The sequence below is a fragment of the Astatotilapia calliptera genome, chromosome 19 (genome assembly GCF_900246225.1).
Source record: "Astatotilapia calliptera chromosome 19, fAstCal1.2, whole genome shotgun sequence".
NCBI lineage: Eukaryota > Metazoa > Chordata > Actinopteri > Cichliformes > Cichlidae > Astatotilapia > Astatotilapia calliptera.
The window spans coordinates 27,102,907-27,122,025 of NC_039320.1; the positions used below are offsets into that span (position 1 = coordinate 27,102,907).

The 19,119-nt window shown below is 40.1% G+C and overlaps 2 protein-coding genes across 2 annotated transcripts in view; one reads left to right on the plus strand and one right to left on the minus strand.

Moving 5' to 3' along the window:
* Positions 1-3,515: 3,515 nt before the first annotated feature.
* dnajc17 (DnaJ (Hsp40) homolog, subfamily C, member 17) overlaps positions 3,516-19,119 on the minus strand; it is a 38,936-nt gene continuing 23,332 nt past the window's right edge. Inside the window, exon 11 of the mRNA XM_026151924.1 lies at positions 3,516-3,764. Coding sequence (XP_026007709.1) covers positions 3,639-3,764 — 126 coding nt within the window. The 3' untranslated portion in view covers positions 3,516-3,638. The remainder of the gene's footprint in view (positions 3,765-19,119) is intronic.
* LOC113011998 (cdc42 effector protein 3) lies at positions 9,518-16,346 on the plus strand. The gene is made up of 3 exons (XM_026151925.1): positions 9,518-12,541; positions 12,631-12,787; positions 14,188-16,346. The coding sequence occupies exon 3, from the start codon at positions 14,329-14,331 to the stop codon at positions 14,944-14,946; it is 618 nt and encodes a 205-aa protein (XP_026007710.1). The 5' UTR covers positions 9,518-12,541; positions 12,631-12,787; positions 14,188-14,328; the 3' UTR covers positions 14,947-16,346.

Sequence of the window (19,119 nt, forward strand, 5' to 3'; positions counted from 1 at the left end):
AAGGATTTGCATAGAAAATGCACATGTTCAATGTCCACCAAAGATCAGACCCAGGAGTAGACAATTTCTCTAGTGAATACAAAGAAATGGGAAAAATCATCTAAACCACCAACTCTATAATGGAGGGCCTCTAGTATGTTCACTTTTCATCACACAAGCCCACAAGAATTCCATAAAAGCCTACCTTGTGTTCCAATCGCAGCCTGATTACTGGTTTAGCATGGACGAAAAAACGATTTCCACGTAGTTACACCAGAGAGTCTGTGGTTTGGATCAGGGCTTCTGAATGAGAGTGCAGACAAGAATGATTTTTTTTTACATCACACTTGTTTGGCTTGAATAATGAGGCAGTGAGTAGTCACACTGAACCAGACAATGGTTGACAGATGCAAATTACAGCATTATGCAACTTTGATTATGTGTGGTGTAGCAAGGCCAATCTCTTTGGGCTCTCTGTCCACGTGAGGCACAACAACAGTCTGGAGAGCAAGATAAACCTCATTTTCTAGTCCTCTCATAGGGAACATCAGTGCAGATCTCAGTCTGTCTGATTTAATTCATTTATTTATTCCATATGACTGGTTTATTTCCCTGTGCTCTCACCTCCCAAAGAGACTGAGCAATAAGAGAAATCAGTCTGTGATACTTCTAAAAAAAGGCTTCGTTGTTCTTTTGCTGCTTTTATCTGGAAATATATACGGCCTAATCCTGGTCCAGATTACAAATGTTTAAATGTTCCTTGTGATTTAAAGCTAGATTGGGACTTGGTATTATTCATTTAAATGTCACTAATCTTCTTCCTAAACTGGACTTAGTGAAAAATTTGGGTGAACGCATTGGATACTGATATTCTTACATTATCTGAAACTTGGCTAACAATAGCAATTACTGGCAAAGACGTTGCAATAACGGGCTACAATTTTTTTTTTCATTGTGTTAGTGTTGCAATTTATGTAAAAGACTAATTCCATGTTATTCTTCAGTATCTTTTAATCTTTTACTAAACCGTTTCTTTCTTTCTTTCCTGCATTTAAGCTCCAACTTTTTAAGGACCATTTTATTTCTATTGTAGGTTGTTAGAGACCCCCCTCAGCTATTATTGAGGCTTTAAATTCACTTAGTGACAAACTGTCCACTTTAGATTTTAATGAAATTGGCCCTAAATGAATGCCAGAGATTTTAAATCTGAGGCAGATTGGCTGATTTTTAGACAGCTAAGAAATCGTTCAGCCTTCTTCATTAAAAGCCAAATCAGAATTTTATCTTTCAAAAACTACTGAACATCTTAACGATCCTAAAAAAAAAATTATAACATGTTCTTATAGGGACAAAACTACCAATGAGATGCCAGCTTTTTTTGTAAAAGACGGAAAAATGTGAAATTCTAAACTGCTTTAATGAGTCTTTTGTTTCTTCCAGGTCTTTATTTGAATCTTTACATCCATATTTAAAACTGCCTAATAAACAGGAGGCTCTCTCTTTTACCACTCAAACTGAATCTTTGGATGGATGGATGGATGGATAGTTGATTATATGGCAGCCTTTTTTCCCCCCTTGTGAAATTCAAGGGGGGGAATCCTTCAGCTTTTCTCTTCCAAATTTCTTTGAAGACCAGAGGACCTTAAATCTGTTGAATCCAAATAAACCTGCAGGGCCAGATCAGCTTGATCCTTATTTTCTTAAGTTGGTTGCAGATTTTATAGCAGAACCACTAACTTATATTTTTAATCTCAGCCTTTTGAACACTGAGATCCCTGCAATATGGAAATCTGCCTATGGTTTCCCATTGTTAAAAGGTGATCCTTCAGATGTTAATAACTACAGGTCCATATCTAAATTGTGTGTTCTAGCAAAAGTTCTAGAAAACTTTATTAGTGAACAAGTAAAAGAATTTTTGGACAAAATTCGGTTCTTTACCAACAGCAGTCAGGATTCAGAAAACAACACAGCACCATTACCGCTGCTATTAAACTGTTGAACGACATTAATGATGCAATGGACTGCAAAGAATACTGCGCTGCTCTTTTTCTTGACTTGTCGAAGGCCTTCGACACAGTTGACCGAGTCATTTTAGTAAACAGACTAAAGATTTTTGGTCTGTCTGTAAATGTTGTAAGTTGGTCTTCAAATTACTTGTCAGCTAGAACACAATGTGTCCACGTTGCTGGGTGTTCTCCCTCTTTTTGCCCAGTATCCAAAGGAGTTCCTCAGGGCTCCATATTAGGGCCATTACTTTTTTCTCTTTATATAAATAACCTTTCTGAAAATTTATCAAACATTCAATTTCATCTTTTTGCAGATGATACAGTTATCTATTCTTCATCTCCATCAGCAGCACAACTCCTTAAATTTCTGCAGTATGGCTTTGATTTTGTTCAGTTCCGTTTAACTCAACCTAAGTTCGTTTTAAATGCAGAGAAATCCAACTTCATGTTAGTTGTTATTAACGTTTCCTGAGATTAAAACCATTTAATGGACCTAAATAGAAATGGTCACATCTTATAAGTATCTAAGTATCATTATAGATCAGAATTTGTCATTTTAAACTCACATTGAAAGGCTTGTGTCCAAGTTGAAATTATGTTACCTTTTAAAAAAAATCAGTTGTTTCTCTCTCCAAGCAAATGAAACACTTGTTTTATGCAACTTTTTTTTTTTTTACCTTTATTGGATTGTGGTGACCTGCTTTTTATGAATGCACCTGCCCACTATCTAAAAAGCTTAGATACTGTCTACCATTGTGTTTTACGTTTTATTACTGGCTCTTGAAATCCTGACCATCTCTGTAGATCTCCACTTTCTCATTGGTTGGTTTTTATCTATAAATCTCTCCTTGGGCTGGTTCCCTCTTATCTGTGTGTTTATATGTGTAAAAGCCACATCCAATATAGCCTCGCTCTCACAATGTCATACAAATGACTGTAACAAAAATCAGAAGACAACTGGGAAAAAAGCTTTTAAATATGCCGCCCCTGTTTCCAGGAAGGAGGGAGAGGACAGAGAGAATAACTCTTTTAGTCAGTGTGACTGTTTTTATGATCTGCTGTTGCATATTTTGTGCTCACTTGTTTCTATGAAATGTTGTATTTGGTTTGAACTTGTGTTGTATTTGTTGTAACTTTTGTTGCCATGATGGCCTGCTCTCTCTAGGAAATGAGATTTAAATCTTAATTAGACTTTCACCTGGATAAAGAAAAGGATAATAAAATATTACAACACTATAAATAAAGACTTTCTGTCAAAAAAAATACCTAGAAATGTATTAGTACTTAGTGATGCTTAGACCAATAGACCAGTAATCAATCCCCAGAGGCCTGTAATGCACACACCATAGTGCAATTACATAGTCATAAGATGCATTCCAGTCTAAATCATTTTAAATCTCCAAATTTGTATCTACTATCTGGCACTACCCAGCTGTGCATCAAACCCTGCTGGTTCTCACATCTCTTCTCAGGAAAGGCCATGACACAAAAACTGTTTTTTGTTTGTTTATGAAAATTGTTTATTTTGCCACACATCACATTACATACAAAAAAATAATAAAAACAAATAAGAGGCTTTATGAAACTAAAGCCTGATGCAGGATTACATCTAATATTTCTCACAGTGCTGGTAACGAGCTGAGTCCTGTGGTGCTACGACGTGGCAGCTTCCTCCTCGTCTTCCCTCTGCATTTGTTCTATGAGTTTCTGACGTTCGGCGGCCTGCCTCATCCTCATCATCACAATGCTTTCGTAGTCACGCTCATTGGACAGGGAAGCCTAAAGGGGTGATAACAAAAAAGTGGATATTATCATAATGTGAAACAGAGCTACACAGACTAGTAGGACTTACAAAAACAAGATTCATAAGAAGATTTATTTATAGACTAGACAATCAGTTGATTTAGAAAATCAATTCAACAGAGTAGTTTCTATCAGATTTCATGACAGATCAACTTTTAGTTCTACTTAAGGTTCAAGCCACAAAAACCCTTTAATTTTATTTATAAGCAGCAGCGTTTTCATCAGTGAGCAGCATTCCCGTTATAAATGTATGGTGTCCAAGCTTAAACAGTGATAATCCTGATTGTATCACTGAGAGTTCTATTTCTCAGAATTGTCAAAAAAATGTATAAAGCTACAAAAAAATGTCTGTGCAGTCCTCCTCACAAGTAAGCTGAACTTGAAGTGTAAAATCTGTGGAGCGATCCTGTGATCCTGCGACAGAGTCGTAAGAAAAGCCAAACATCTTGGATTTTTAGATCATGACAACAGTCCTTCAAGGCAGCCATCCAACGTTTGGCTAATTCAGGGCTGCGGGACGGCTGGACCCTATCCTAGCTGTTACATGGGCGAGAAGAGAGGTACAGTTTGTTAGTCTAACACAAGGAAAAAAGACAGAGAGAGAGAACAAGTCACAATCAGATTCACTCAGATTCACACCAATTAGGGTCAATTTAGAATCACCACTTAACCTAACATGCATGTCCTAGGAAGCTGGAGTACGTGGCGACAACATGTAAACTCTACACAGAAAGCCTCCAGTGGAGGAAAGATGACTGTGTTAGACACGCAACATCATGTTGCTCATTCAAAGCTGACCACAGACACACACACACGCAAAAAAACCAAAATGCAGTCAATGTCCAGTTTCTGTTTGCTTTCACAACCAGGCCTTTGAGTGCGGCGCAGAGAGGCAGATTTGGACACATGCTCTCATCTCAGTTAACATTTGCATGACGACATGGTGAACATGCATGAGACAGCAGCCCACAGAGAAACTGTGATGGGGTAATTCCACTGCCTTAGGTCATTAAACCTAAAATGTGGGCTGGAATTGGGCCTGGCAGTTGCTGGCAGGGCTTTGGCTTGGATGATGATGGCGACGGATTATCATACTGTGGGGGGAAATCAGAGAGGGCAGCCACTGGCTAATGGCTAATCAAGCAGGGTGGAACACAGCCCAAAAGGGCTTGCACACCCACACACACACACACACACACACACACACACACAAACATCTGTGCAATGACCAATGCCACACACCGGTCAACCAAGATCGAAACACAAGAAACAAGAAACTGTGATGAAACGAGAAAACACTTTAAGAAAAATTTTTAATCTGACAACTTCAATTTAAAATTCACCAGGATTGTGCTTATACTGTATGTGCAACACAAACATAGGCACTCATGGAGACCATCATCCCATCACTGATTAGGAAGGAAGACCACGTGTACACAAAGAAAGCCATTCTTTGAACAGATTATATCAAGGAAGTCTGCTGGGCCAAGGAAGTGTCTCTTTAACAAGACAGTGAGCTGCAGGAGAGAGTGAGCGTGTGCATTAAGGACGGGGAGTGATCTGATGAGTGGTAAGTTTTGTCGATGCACTCGCTAAGGCATCTGGAAAATATCATAGGGACTCCAGCATCCGTGTGCTGGGGAGAAAGAGGGTCTAGTGTGGAGGAAGAAGAAAAAAAGAGAGGGTCGGTGAGGGGGGACGTTACCCTCACTCCCCCCTACGCCACCCCTGGATTGAGGAAAGCTGCTATTATCATTCCAATAACGTGAGCTCAAGCCCCCGTCTGACACGTAACTATGAAATATCACGCGAACACTATTAGGTAAATAAACAACTCTTGTAACTTAAAATTAAACAAAACACAAGCAAATATACAAGAAGCTGTGGAAATCCTCCTGCCTATACAGCAAATCTAACCATACTCTGCTACGCCCCCTACTGGGCACAATGCTGAAGTGCACCAGGAAAACTTTTAGAACTGGTCTGCCTTTTTCTCAGCCCAGCATGATTATGGCATCATGGGCAGACTGCACGACACTAATGATGTAGGGGAATTCTGTGCATTAACAGGTGCTTTATGGGCAGTGTGACGCATTTCTTCTCAGAATGAGGGAAGTTTCCTTGCCTCGGGTGTTAACTTACAATATACATATTTAGCCAGTGCATCACTCTGTAACTAAACACTTGGTGGGTACACATGTGCATGTCTATGTCTGTGTGTGTCTGCAAGTGTGTGTGTAGGGGCGGGTGGGTGTTTGGTGCCTTAACGCCAAGATCCGGGGTGAGCGGGAAACCACAAAACACAAACAATGGGCCACTGTACAAAGCCAAGACAGGAGGGTTCAAGGCCACCGCTGAGGTGGAATAGTAGTAAAACACACAACCACACACGCACATGCATACATATAAACAAGCTGAGGATTAGCTACGTGACATCAGCGCATGGCGAGGCCTCGAAAAAGCACACCCCAGCCTGACCCCAGGCCAGTAATGACATCATGATCACCACAAGTGCTGTGAGTCAAGCAGCACACACACGCTCTTAAAAGTCCTTCCCACACACGGCAGGAGGCATGGCAGGAGCGCAGGTGGCCGCAGCACAAGTTGTCAGATCGCCGAGCGTGTGAGGACAAGTGATTGAAAAGGTGTTTGTACATTTAATAGAGACAGACAAGCGCGGACACGAGTAAAGTGAAACTACATCTATTCAAAACAGCTTCCGTTAAAATCTTGCCATTTCACGCTTAACAGCTTTTAACCTTGCAACTTGACGGCTCACCAATTCAAATTTGATAAATGGATCACTCATTAACACCATAAAGCATCACATGTCTTCAACTAGACGGTTGCAGTGCCGAGGTGACTTTAAAGTCCTCCAAAGCTTAAGAATGGGTTTTTTAACAAGCCTGCTCTGTGGTCCCAGCTAAAATGTGTGCTCTGATCCACTGCGGTGAAGTTAATCAAGGAACTATTTAACTGGCGGGCGTGTGGTGGCGTAGTGTGTGTTTCTGTATTTGTGTGTGTGTCACCGAGCTGTGATTTATGAAAGGCAAATACCAGTATAGAGATCGTTTGGGCGTGTGTGTGTATGTGAAGGTACCCAAGCGCTCATGCTAACACAAACAAAGAGGCAGCCTTACTGCAGATGCATCACTGGAGCCGAGGTGAAATTCTCGTGCAGACAAAACCTAAGCTTTCTAAATGGTAGCGGATTAATCAACATTCATTACAGAAGTCAGCAGACATAAAACCCCAAAGGTTTGTTCTACTACACCGCTTTTGCAAGTAAAGAACAAACAAACCACAGAGGTCGAGACCCAAATGTACTTCCTGTTTTTAGCCCCTCTCATGCAATGCACAAACTTCCTTTATTTGACAGAAAATGTACGTCTGATCAAAGCAGCCAAATTAAACTGCAAAAAAAAAAAAAAACATAGCTGCTGGAATGACTGGTACCAACACCAAGTCAGCTTCAATAGAGTTCAACGTAATAGCTTTAAAAAACATGTTTGCGGCCTGGAACAGGAAAATAAATAATACGTTTGTTGCTCGATAATGATGGAAAGACAAATGTTGAACCTTTCATAACTGTATTGTGGGTGTTTTTTGTTTTGGTTTTTTTATATAACTTGTCCATTTGGATACTGTTGAGGCTTAAAATTAAGGGTACGGCTTTGATTTCCACATTGCCAGGTATACTGACAGCTACAGGAGCTGTCTACCAGGTCTCATCTGCAGGGGCGTATCCAGAACAGGGCATGGGGTGGCACCAGGATGCTGGTGCCCCCCAATACCAATGTCATTGGCATAGTGTACTGCCAGTCTTACAATGTCCAACATCTTTGCATGAGAGTATTGAGAGAGCCATAAGAAATGTAACTAAGTAGATTTACTCAAGTACTTTACTAAAGTACAAATTTAATATACTTGTATTTGAAGTATTTCTAACTTGGGATACTCTCTTTTTTCTACTATATTTTGGACACTGTGCAGCACCACGTTTTAAGTAATAAACCTTTTTGTTCTTGATTCGCCTGTGCCACCCCATTTACAAAACAAATCCTGGACACGACCCTGCTCACCTAAGCTAACTGAAGTCACTGAACTGGATTTCTCAACTATGTTTGTGGTGTTTATGCCATTTTTTTTTTAAATGAAATTATCAAATAATTATTACTGCCTGCTATGGCAGAGACCATACAAGACCTGTGTGGCTCAGTTTTGGTGACTATATTTTTAATCTGCTAATCAGCACTAATTAGCGAGCATGTGTATTTGTGCATTGCATCCTTCCAGTATATGGATGCAGGTAGCTAACGAAGTTTCATAATGTTTGATAATAATTCCAGTCTGTCATCTAAATCATTTCTGGGACTTAAAAAAATACAACGAAAGCTAAAATGCTAAAGTTGTAATTATATTAGCTCATCAGCTCAATCATATTAGCTTTGCTGTACTCAAACACCCCATATAAGCTATATAACTACGCTCATGGGTATACACAGTATTCAACAGAATAGAAGCGTGCAGGGTGGAGTCAGAAAAGTGCCTTTGGAATCTGTAAAAGTAAAGGATATAAACAGTGAAAAGAGAAATGGCAGCAAAGACCTGAACTCCTGGTGCCCTGGCATTTCTCTTTATGATGGATGAGCTCAGGGATCCTTGAATAGGGAAATGTGGGGGTTTGGTTTCTGTAATATCCAAGAATACATTGTTGTAAAAGCAAAATTATGTCTTTCACATTCCAGCCTTCCTGGAAAAGCCCTCTGATTGCAACAGATTTGCTATTAAAACAAAGGAGGCCAGGGCACTGCAAGAACACCATCTGAACCTTGGAGATGTCAAAAAATGAGCCGAGGTATTACACAAGGAAAAAAAAAAGAAAGAAAATGGCACAACAATTGCAGATTTCTGTTTACTTTGTTTGTGCATGTGTTCCTTATCTACACTAATTAATGTGTAAAGTAAGCAAAACCAGTAAAACTGATCTCAGTATGTATTGTTTACATTAACTCTACAAATCTACAGTTTAATCTAAAACGCACAGCCATCATTCAATAATTACTAATCAGTCAGTGTCAGGAGAAATAACATTCCTCAGATTTTACTGATACCTCCAAATTTATGGGTTTTGAAATCCTGCGGAATAAATCCTGCAATAACTACACAAAAAATCCATAACAATTTTGTCTTCAATATTCTGTGTAACAAAGAATGCAAAGTACTATTTAAAGCACAAAACTGCAACCATAAACTACATAATATGATAATAGTAATGCTAATATAGCTTTCCCTTATTAAAAGATCTGGTAATGAGTTAAAGGAAACTGAATGAAAGACAATGCAGCACCATACTATATGTTAAACATCCTCGGGTCATTTTTGAATGTAGAATAGTGCCACGAGTCAAACCTACATTATCACATTGTGAGTGTAAGCTTCCACTAACCAATCAAACTGCAGAATGCATCCCAGTGTGCCCATATTCATAAAGTAATACAGTATGTAGTGTAGGTCCAACAATTTTTTTTATGGTAAATGGCCTGTATTTGTATAGCGCTTTACTAGTCCCTAAGGACCCCAAAGCGCTTTACACATCCAGTCATCCACACATTCACACACTGGTGATGGCAGCTACATTGCAGCCACAGCCACCCTGGGGCGCACTGACAGAGGCAAGGCTGCTTTTTAGGGCAATATTTAGTATTTAGTATTTATTTATTTATTGTCATTGTCAAGAACAATGAAATTGCGTTAAGGTTAATAGGCAATTTTGTGTCTGACCAAATGTGAAATTTTCTGCTCCCGAGTTGGTATATGCAAAAAAGTGTCATAAAGCATTATGTTATAGTGAAGCTGACCTTTGACTTGAGACATAAAATGCCACCAATCAGATATTTCTGCAAACTATGTAATAATGAATGTAAAAATTATTCCTTTATGGCCAAAAAAAACCCCAAACAAATAACTTTTTATGAGGTTGCACTGCCTTAAATTTTAAAATTGTGCTATTAATAATGACTCGAGCACACATACACGTACATATTATGTTGTTTATCATGTATCAGTTAACAGAAACACTTTTAAAATGGTTTATATTTTTTGGGAATAGTTAGATTGCTTTCCTTGCACTGAATAGCAGAGCATATGATTTTTCTGTGTTTTTGGCATAACGACAGTAAAAGATTCTGATTATGATGAAATTCCCTCGTGGTGCTCCTGAAATATTGTGTTTGCAAGAATGGGAAGAATATCAGGCCTCAGTGACCTTGGATGACCAAATTCTACTCACTTTATTTTTCAATTTTTCTGAGCACGTTTGACTTTGACAATCATGATACCGGGACAGACACACGCACAAATGAAAAACTCAAAAACATTAAATGTCTCTGTCGCTGACTGACAAACTTTGGTGTAAAACCTCAAAACGTAAATAATCCAGCTGTTTTATTGTGTTGTGACATTTGGCACCGCAGTGCATTACCTCATCAGAGAATATTTGTTTTTACCCAGGCAAGCCATCCGCTTACTGTGTTGGACCTGACGTGACTTTGTTGTGTTGATTAGAAGCTACTGTTAGCTACGTCATATGTGTTGGTGAGTGTGCGCTTGGTATTCAGTAAAGTAACACCTGGGCTTCGGTGTCAGATCTCTGTCATGTTGGAATCATGCAAGCGAGTGTCTGCACTTCCTCTTAGCAATCCCACAGCCAAGTTTCTGTTGGAAAACCTTCAGACGGCTAATCACTGAGTCATAACTTTGCAGACGAACAGCGACAACAATGCTGAAGATGATGACAAATGCATATTTAAACATTCCCACCAGAAATGATAAAAGGAAAACTACTAGAAACTGTTTATACAAAATACAGACAGGTGGGAATGACTACTTTAACAAGTCTTACAAGCTAAATAATCTGGTTAATTCATTGATGTATTGCACGCTGAATTTGATCACAGCCCAATGTCCAGTATTTGCCAATAAAACAAAAAAGCTTTTTCATATAAAAGAATAAGCCAAATCTTGCAGTAAATCTATTCTAAATGCTGGCTGTCTGAGGGCCTTGATCAGCGGAAGCTGAAGTACATACAACAAAGAGCCAAAAGAATATCCACCAAAGCCTCAGTTTGGAATCGTTGCGCCAGTCAAAGCAATATCTGGAAACACTTTTTATCCTGCAACAACAAAAACATGCAGCATCCCAGATTTCAGGCCCGGCATAGCTGCATCAAACCACATTGCCCACTATGGTCAGGCCTTAGAAAAGAGGCTTATGCAGAAATCCAGTTCGGGCTAAACGCATAAGCCCAGAGGCTACATAGCATGAGAGCACCGCTAACAAACTGAGCCCAACCTTGGTCAGACAGCAGGTCTTGTGAGGTCATACCCAAATACCACAGATAACACTAGCTCTTCACCCTGATTGTCTTCTAGCATGAAAGCAGTTTTGTGGTTGTAGGTGGAAGAAGGAGGGGGTTTCTCAGAAGAGGGATGTTCAAAAATGTTCTGTTTCGGCCTTGGGTAAATGTTATGATAATTTCATTTGCGTGAGTAATTGTGTCTGCTCTTGCAGACTGTTCTGGTCCTGAGTTGCAGAGCAGCAGAGAGGATGAGGGCGGGACGTATGTTGTTTATTGGATCGATTTCAAAGGAGCGCTTAAAAAATACGATTTGTCCTTCACGCCCGGCATGTTTAGGGTTGGGGAGGAAGGCAAAAACAAACAAATACTGCACACAGATCTACAGCTTTCTCCAACACATGGCAATATTTCAGCATTATGAAATATGTTATCTTTAAAACATCACCACGCAGGTAGATGCAACTGTTCAGAAGATAATAGTCCCAAAAAAAGGCTCACAATCAAAGTGCGTAGCAGTGAGTGTTACTGAAACTTTGAGGCTTTAAACCTTTTTACGCAAACACGTTCCAGCGAGCGCACAAACGTTTTCTGCTCTGACACAGTTTTGTGTTATCCATTACTATAGCATTCCATAGCAAAGACAACACGCTGGAGGCGTGAGAATTAGAAATGCAGCAAGTGATCCCTCTTGTGAAATCCAGCGTGCCTGCTCATACATGTCTGTGTGGGATACTGAGCTTTGATTACACAGAATAGCTACAGGCCTCCACTCAGGCAGAAGAGTCTTTGGAGTGGGCTCAACTCAACAACAGACAGGAAATCAGGAAATCAGCAGAATAGAGGGACAATAAGACAGAGATTAGGGCTGACCGGTTTCTCACTTACTAGGACTTCCTCTTTTTTCCCCAGATAAGCACACAATCTATAACAGTCTCACACACTCTTATTAAAACACAATCAGTTGTACATGACCAACCTCTTCAAACTTCAAACTATACGTTGCCCCTTTCCTTTCTCTCAGTCACACCATTCGGCTTTAAGAATAAGTCGTGCACGGCAGTTTCTGCCTTTCTCAATGTCATGGGAATTAAACCGGGAGCTCGTGCTTTGTGCCGACTCACCCGCAGGTGATGGGTGCAGCCAATCAACCAGCAGGACTTACTGTAACACCTACGACTAAAAGGCCAACTCACTCCGCAAACAGGATGATATAATCTCCTGACTGGAGGTGGGATGACTTCAGATGTCAACTAAGAAATACCTGGATCTCTTAACAATCTTATACTTTGACCTCACCTGGCTTATCACTTAGGGGAAGATAACTTTCATCAGCCAGACACAAAAAGATCTTTCTGCGAGGATTATCTAAAACACTCGTTGAAGCAGAGAAGGGTAAGAAATGGTACATAAATACTTTCTTTAGCTTTTCTTCTACGATGAGGAAAAGACTGTTGTAGCTCACATTGTTTCTGTGTCTCGAGGTGGTTCAATGAGATCTTGTCTGTAACAGCTGACAAGCCCCGTCATGTCAAAGGAAGGTTTGTGAGAGTGTGCAGGTACACACAGCCTAGCTTCCTGGCAGAGACGGGTGTGCGTGTGTGTGGGATTCAATTATCCTTGATTTTCCCAGCAAGACAGGTAAAAACTAACATCTTTTCTTTTTTTGTCTAATTATTGTTATAGTTCTCACTAAAGTAACTGCACGGCAGGAAAAAGATCTTAACATCAGTTATTTTAATTGTGGTTAAAGTTTTCAGCAGACTGAGTCCTTATCAGTCTTCGAGATGTGTAATTAATGGAGCGTTCGGAACCATCATTTAAAACGTGTTTCTTGGCCACTGTGTTTTAATGAGCTTCTTTAGTTTTTAACTTGGCCACGAAGTGTTTCCTGAACACGATACTCATGGCTAAAATCCCAACGACTCCTCCTTGGCCAAACTGACATGTCTGGAAAGGAATGCAGTCGAGTCCGCGCGCTCCAATCTCCCGCTGCTACTAAAGTGCCGATAAAACCTTTACAGGCCAACAAAACCTGTTTGCCGAAGTGGTTTACAAATTTACAGAGTGAGTGTTTCAAGTCACGAACACAGATCTAACTGTGGGCAAAGCTGTTGGGAGGCTTAAAAATCACAGACACAGAGGAGATTATCTAATCGGCGTGCCTGCGTTGATGAACTGAGTTCTGTCTCGCTCACTAAAATCATTACTGGTCACGGAAAGTGAAAACGCTTTCTTGTTTTGTTTTTTCGAGTCATTGTGACCAAGAGGTTTTAGGTTTTGTTGGTGGAAATGAAATTTCAAGATTATATTATCCTCCAAAAGACATTAAAAACAGATTGATCCTCTAAGATAATGCCTAGAGTGCGATGCTGTTTATGGAATAGCTGTATTTGATTTTATCTTAAATAACTTTCAAATCCAGACTCGGGGCATACCTCTCACACCACAGCAAAATAAACTAATTGTATCCCAGTTATTTAGACTTCTGAGGAAATTATAAACATGTGCTCTAAAGTGAAGTTATTATCATAATTTCTGACAGAGGTTGTGAGAAAGTGAAGACAATGCACCGCATACAGGATAACAATTACCACTCTGGCATTTTTTCTTATTTATTTTGTTGACTCTCTTACTGGAAGTCTTAAATGGACTAGAAGACTTCCTCTGGAAGACGTGCAGCAGACCACACCTGCATTTATCGGAAAAGAGGGGATTTGAAAAGTAAATATTTGTAAATGAAAGGTTCAAAGCATTGTTTGAACATCCCTGCGCTGCCAAATAATTGCTGCATTTCATTAAATGAAAATCAAGGCTAGCAGGTGCAATCGCTGCACAATGGATGTGAATTTAAAAAAAGCTAACAGACACAGTCAAATCCTTACATCTGGTTTTGAAAAACACGACAAACACAAGCACAGATCTCCTTCATGTTCTAGCATGAATAAGAGAGAACCTGGATGACATGCTGCTGCGGGAAATGTGGTATCAAACTGTTATTTGTTAAAATGTTAATACTCTCTTTTTGTGTTTCGTTGCAGATGGAGTTATGCTTTTAATTATCAAAACTTCCTAACAAATTGAACAAAGAAGAAAGAGACTACAAAGACTTTTGAGGATACATTAAAAACAAAAAAGATTAAACTGAAACATTTAAGCAAATCTCAACCAGATCTGCTAGGATGCCACTCCGAGCATCGCTGCACAGAAATCCAGCCTCTGGACGCTGGTCCAGCAGGAATTCCAAGAGGAAGGAGGTTCTGTCTGTCAACATGATCAGCCTACCGCTCGCCGATTTCCGCCACATCACTCATATTGGAAACAATGCCGACAGCTTTGGAGATCTGTCTTTTCTAAAGCTGAGTCACAACCTGCTTTTACAAAGTTCCCGAAGTGAGCAGAACGTCTTTCTGGCCTGCTCACCGCCTCCAAAGCCGCCTCGTCTGAATCTGGACGAGACTGAGAGCAAAAAGACCCCTGACTTGTCTGTGGACCACCAGCACAATAACTCCCAGAAAAGGAAGAAATGCAGTTCTCTGCCCCTGCTGGACAGCGAGAAAGGAAATGTAGATGCTGAAAAAGAGGATGGGTACCAAAGAGGGAATAATACTTCTTCCAATCAGACTCATAGCTCCAGATGGGGCAGCACAGGTTCAGATGGGGATGAAGACTTTAATGAGACCTGTGACAAAACTACGGGACAACAAAAGGATGAGGACAGTGGCTTTTCATTCAGCCTCGACCTGGGTCCTTCGATCCTTGACGATGTCCTTCAGGTGATGGACAAACTGCACAAATAAACCAGAGATTAGCCAAATGTCTCGGAGAGGCTTTACTAAAGGTTTGGAATATAGAGAGCAATAAGGGCCTCATCTTGTCCAGAATCCTGATCGGAGACGAAATCATCACATTTGGATATTGTTTTGTTCATTATGTTCGGATAAATCTAAAGATATCTGCTTTTTTGGAATGCAGAATCTCAAACAATGAATAATAAACCACAGATGAACACTGTACACTTTGTAAAGGCACAGGATATGCTCCTAGAGCACTGTGATCCACAGCGTTTACTAAAAAGTATGCGTGATTCTGTTTGAAAAGGGGGCACATAAACAAAGTTAATGTTCTCCAAGCAATCACCCTTTGCAGAGGCAGATCCAGTGTTTAAGTTAATAATTAAACTTTGTCTCATGTTAAACTAAGAGCTTGACATTTTCAACCTTTTCACATTTCCCCTTAGCTATTTTAATTCTTCAAACCACACATCACGGCACTGACGACGGCTGTTAAGACTTAAGATTGTTGTGTTTAAGAAAAGAAACGCAACGACTGGAATCCAAGGTCCTTGGAGCTGCGATGCCTTGGCGTGCTTGCCAATCTGTTGTGTGCAGAGGGCAAATTTTACTCCGCACGCATCTGAGAGGCCCCACTCAATGGTAGACCAAGGTACCCCCCATCTCTCATTCCCAACAAGGCAGTGAAAACAAACACTTAGTCCTGCTTCCAATAAAAGCCAGCCAGTGGTGGCAGTTTGGGCTACCGACCAAGCCAGGCCACAGGTCCAAGACCTCAGAAGAAAAATGAAAAAAAAAAGAAGCCAAAGCAGGCTGTTTTCTTAGCTGCAAATCAGCGTTCAATGCTCTGGTGAGCAGTGCACGAGAAGAAAAGTGGTAAAGGGTAACTTGATACTTCCACATATGCAGGGGGTGTTGAGGGAGAAGGAGGACCAGAAACATCATTACTGTAGCAAAAGTTCTGATGAGGCTTTAAACACTACCTTCTACCCAAATACACCCAACACGCAAAAATGCATGCTGTATCTCACACACTGGCACACGAGCAAAGGGAAGCACACGTGAAACACGCGTGAAACACGCGTGAAACACTCGTCCATACGTTTTCCTCAAACCTACAGAGGAGACGTCGAGACGAGCCTCACTCCGGCTTTGTCGGGGAGTTATCGGGATGGGATGTGGCACAAAACCCAGAAGAAGTCAAATTCCTAAGAGCGCCACGGGTCATGGTACAAAATCTAGAAACCAAAATAAGTTCTTCAAGCAATAAATTTTGAATTCTATGCAAACAGTCCAAAACAGAAACAGCACTGTTTGTGGGAACATTTATATATCCGTTTCTTGTAGACTTCTGCCAATAACACATTGTGAATGTTTTTTTCCTTCTGAAGAAAAAATTGTTTTTATGTATTTTTTGTGCAAAGCAAATAAAAACATCAAATACTCGTATGATGAGATTGCTTTTTTCTTTATTTTACACATTGTTTTATGTGTTTGTATCATTTTTTCTAGAGAAACTACAGCTTATACAGGACTCCGCAACACAATAATATTATGTAGAGGTGGCCAAAATTAGACACGCACGGCAGAATTTCATGCACAGTAGAGGCATGAATGCTGCACTGGAGTAAAGTGGACTTTGAAGCACAGCTAAAGCACAAAGAGGTGGCTATCAATAGCTAACCAGAGTCCGTTAGTAAACTTCAGGATAAGCAGGAGAATGAGCTATTCACTGACAGAGATTTACACTGTGTTGACTGTGTTGCCCTGCTCGATGCAATAACTCCCTAAGCAATCAAAACCTTATCTATTCACAAGAGAAAGAAGAATTGTGCAATATCAGAGAAATCAGAAATAATACTTGGCATCTTATTTTTCCTGCATGCATGTGTCCTTGGTTTTCTATCAGTCTGTCATCTGTGTGAAAGTCCTGTGAAGGACACAACTTGAGCAAATGTTCAGCCACATGGCTAATGCGAGATGAAAGAGTCTGTGATGGAAGACAAATTATCTTGTCTGCTCTGCAAAAAACTGGCCAAACTGTGAAGTATCCCAATCACATCTGGCATCACTTCCCTCCGTTTTAAAATCTAAACTTGCTGTCATGCAGAATACAAAAAAAAAAATCTTGTCATTCCTCTAAAGCAGCTCGTACGAGCTGTGTTTTTTGTCGGCTACCAACTTAAACATTAAAAATACTGTATTGGCAAATAGGACAAGAGTGCTGCGCCTGTAATTGTGCTTCCCAGTGAAATCTAATGCTACATGTCTTTGTTTTGGTCTGGTTTGTTTTTTTGTATTTACACATGAAAGGGGATTTCATAAAACCAACAGTTTTTTTTGTTTATGCTGTCGGTATCGTGTATCAAGACAGAAAATATTATCAAGCTGCAAAGAGGATCAAGCAAATTGAAAACAGCTCTTCCCTCTCATGATATGCATGATGAGCTAAATGCATTTAGGCATAGATTTCTATGTATTCTAAACCAGCACATCTTTTTTTAAAACATCTCCCATCCTCCGTTTCGTGAGTGGCCAATCATCCTTCAGTCTCATGTATTTTCACTGCTCGTTTCCTTTTTACTTTTGCTACTAACAAAAATGTGAAATAGAACAAAACCAAAGAAAAAAAAAAAGAAATATTCAGCTTTTAAGTCTGGTCATTGCAATAAACAGAAAGCTGTTCCTAAACAGCTATCATCTCCATTAAGAGCAGGTTTCAGGCCAGCACTGAATATGCCAACAGCAAGGCCACATCCAATGCATCTCTTCCAGACACAAGGACTATTTTAGGTGATAACGCACTTTTAAAGCACTAGCAAACCAGCAGGCTGGAAAAACAATCCCAGAATAGCTGATCTACTGCATCTGGTTTATGCCGTGACAACCCTGCAATGATTCCCTGGCTCTTGATGGAAGAAGCAGGCATAGAAGGCTCAAATTTAAAACCCTTACAATAGAATCGTTTTAAATAATACGGTATGCTAAACTGAGCAATAAACCATGAATCAAGACACAATGATTAATGATGGCATCATATCTCTGGAGGCATGAACGTCAGGTCTGGCAAAAACAAAGCAGACAGATAGATGGGGATTCCACATCCGAGAGTTTGTTAAGATAAACTATCCATGTGAAATCCCTTTTTCAGATGCAACTATTTGCCGCTCTCGGATAGGACTACACTGAAATGTTTAGCAATGGATAATAGGTTCTTTTAGCATTCACTGAGATTTTGAACCATGTACTAAAAGAAACATTTGGACTTCTGGGAAAATTTAAAGGTTCGTTTTCTCGACCTCTCCATTTTTCAGCCTGTCACTACGACGTATTTGTCATATCAGTAATGTTAACGGGTACACACGCAAAAGTGGACGATCAGGAAAAGAAACTGGATTCTTTTCCCAAATGAAGGGTCTGAATTTAGCCAAGAGCGTGGGGAGCAATTCCACATGGTGCGAAAGACACGGCCCTCCCCTATTTTGAAATTAATATCCATGGTGAGAAAAACTGGGTGAATGCAGTAGGTCCAGTTATAAATCATGTCATATCTACAACAAAAACAGAGCCAAAAGATCAACACTCCTCTCTGTGAGAGAAGTTAAAAATTTAACACACCACGAGATAGATCAAAGTCTCTGTACCCTGAGGGGGTCTTCTTGGGGAATTTGCCCCTCCCTTTACTCCATTAGGCTCCTCATACTGGCCTCAAATTCATTTATTAAGCCCAGCAGAGATGGAACTAAAGTTAAGGGTGAAGTCATCCGTGTATCTGAGCTCCCTGTGGCGAGACGCTGACTCTGTGAGCTGTGTTTAGATTGATGAGGTTAAAGAACCAAGTCCTCACTTTGCTCATATGTGATTGCAGCTGGATAATGTTGGGACACTATGAAGGGGTCGGCTACAGGAGAGGGATCAGATTTGTAGATCCCAGATAAGAATCTGAAAAGAACATTCACATCCACTGACCCGTGGATAGGTGTGGATCAACACCGCTAATATCTGCCATGGTTTATCTATTATGTCATGTTGGACCTCTTTAGCAAGAAGTATTCTCAGTGAAGGCTAATTTGAAAATAATTCTAGCATAGTAATGTTTCCAGTCAGAGTTACAGAAGAAAAAAGGCTAAAGCAATCATCTTTGAATATCTGCAATGCAAACCGGTTTACCATAATAAC

Bases quoted from the DNA above. Each gene is read 5' to 3' on its own strand.
- LOC113011998 (XM_026151925.1), top strand. From the start codon at position 14,329: ATGCCACTCCGAGCATCGCTGCACAGAAATCCAGCCTCTGGACGCTGG.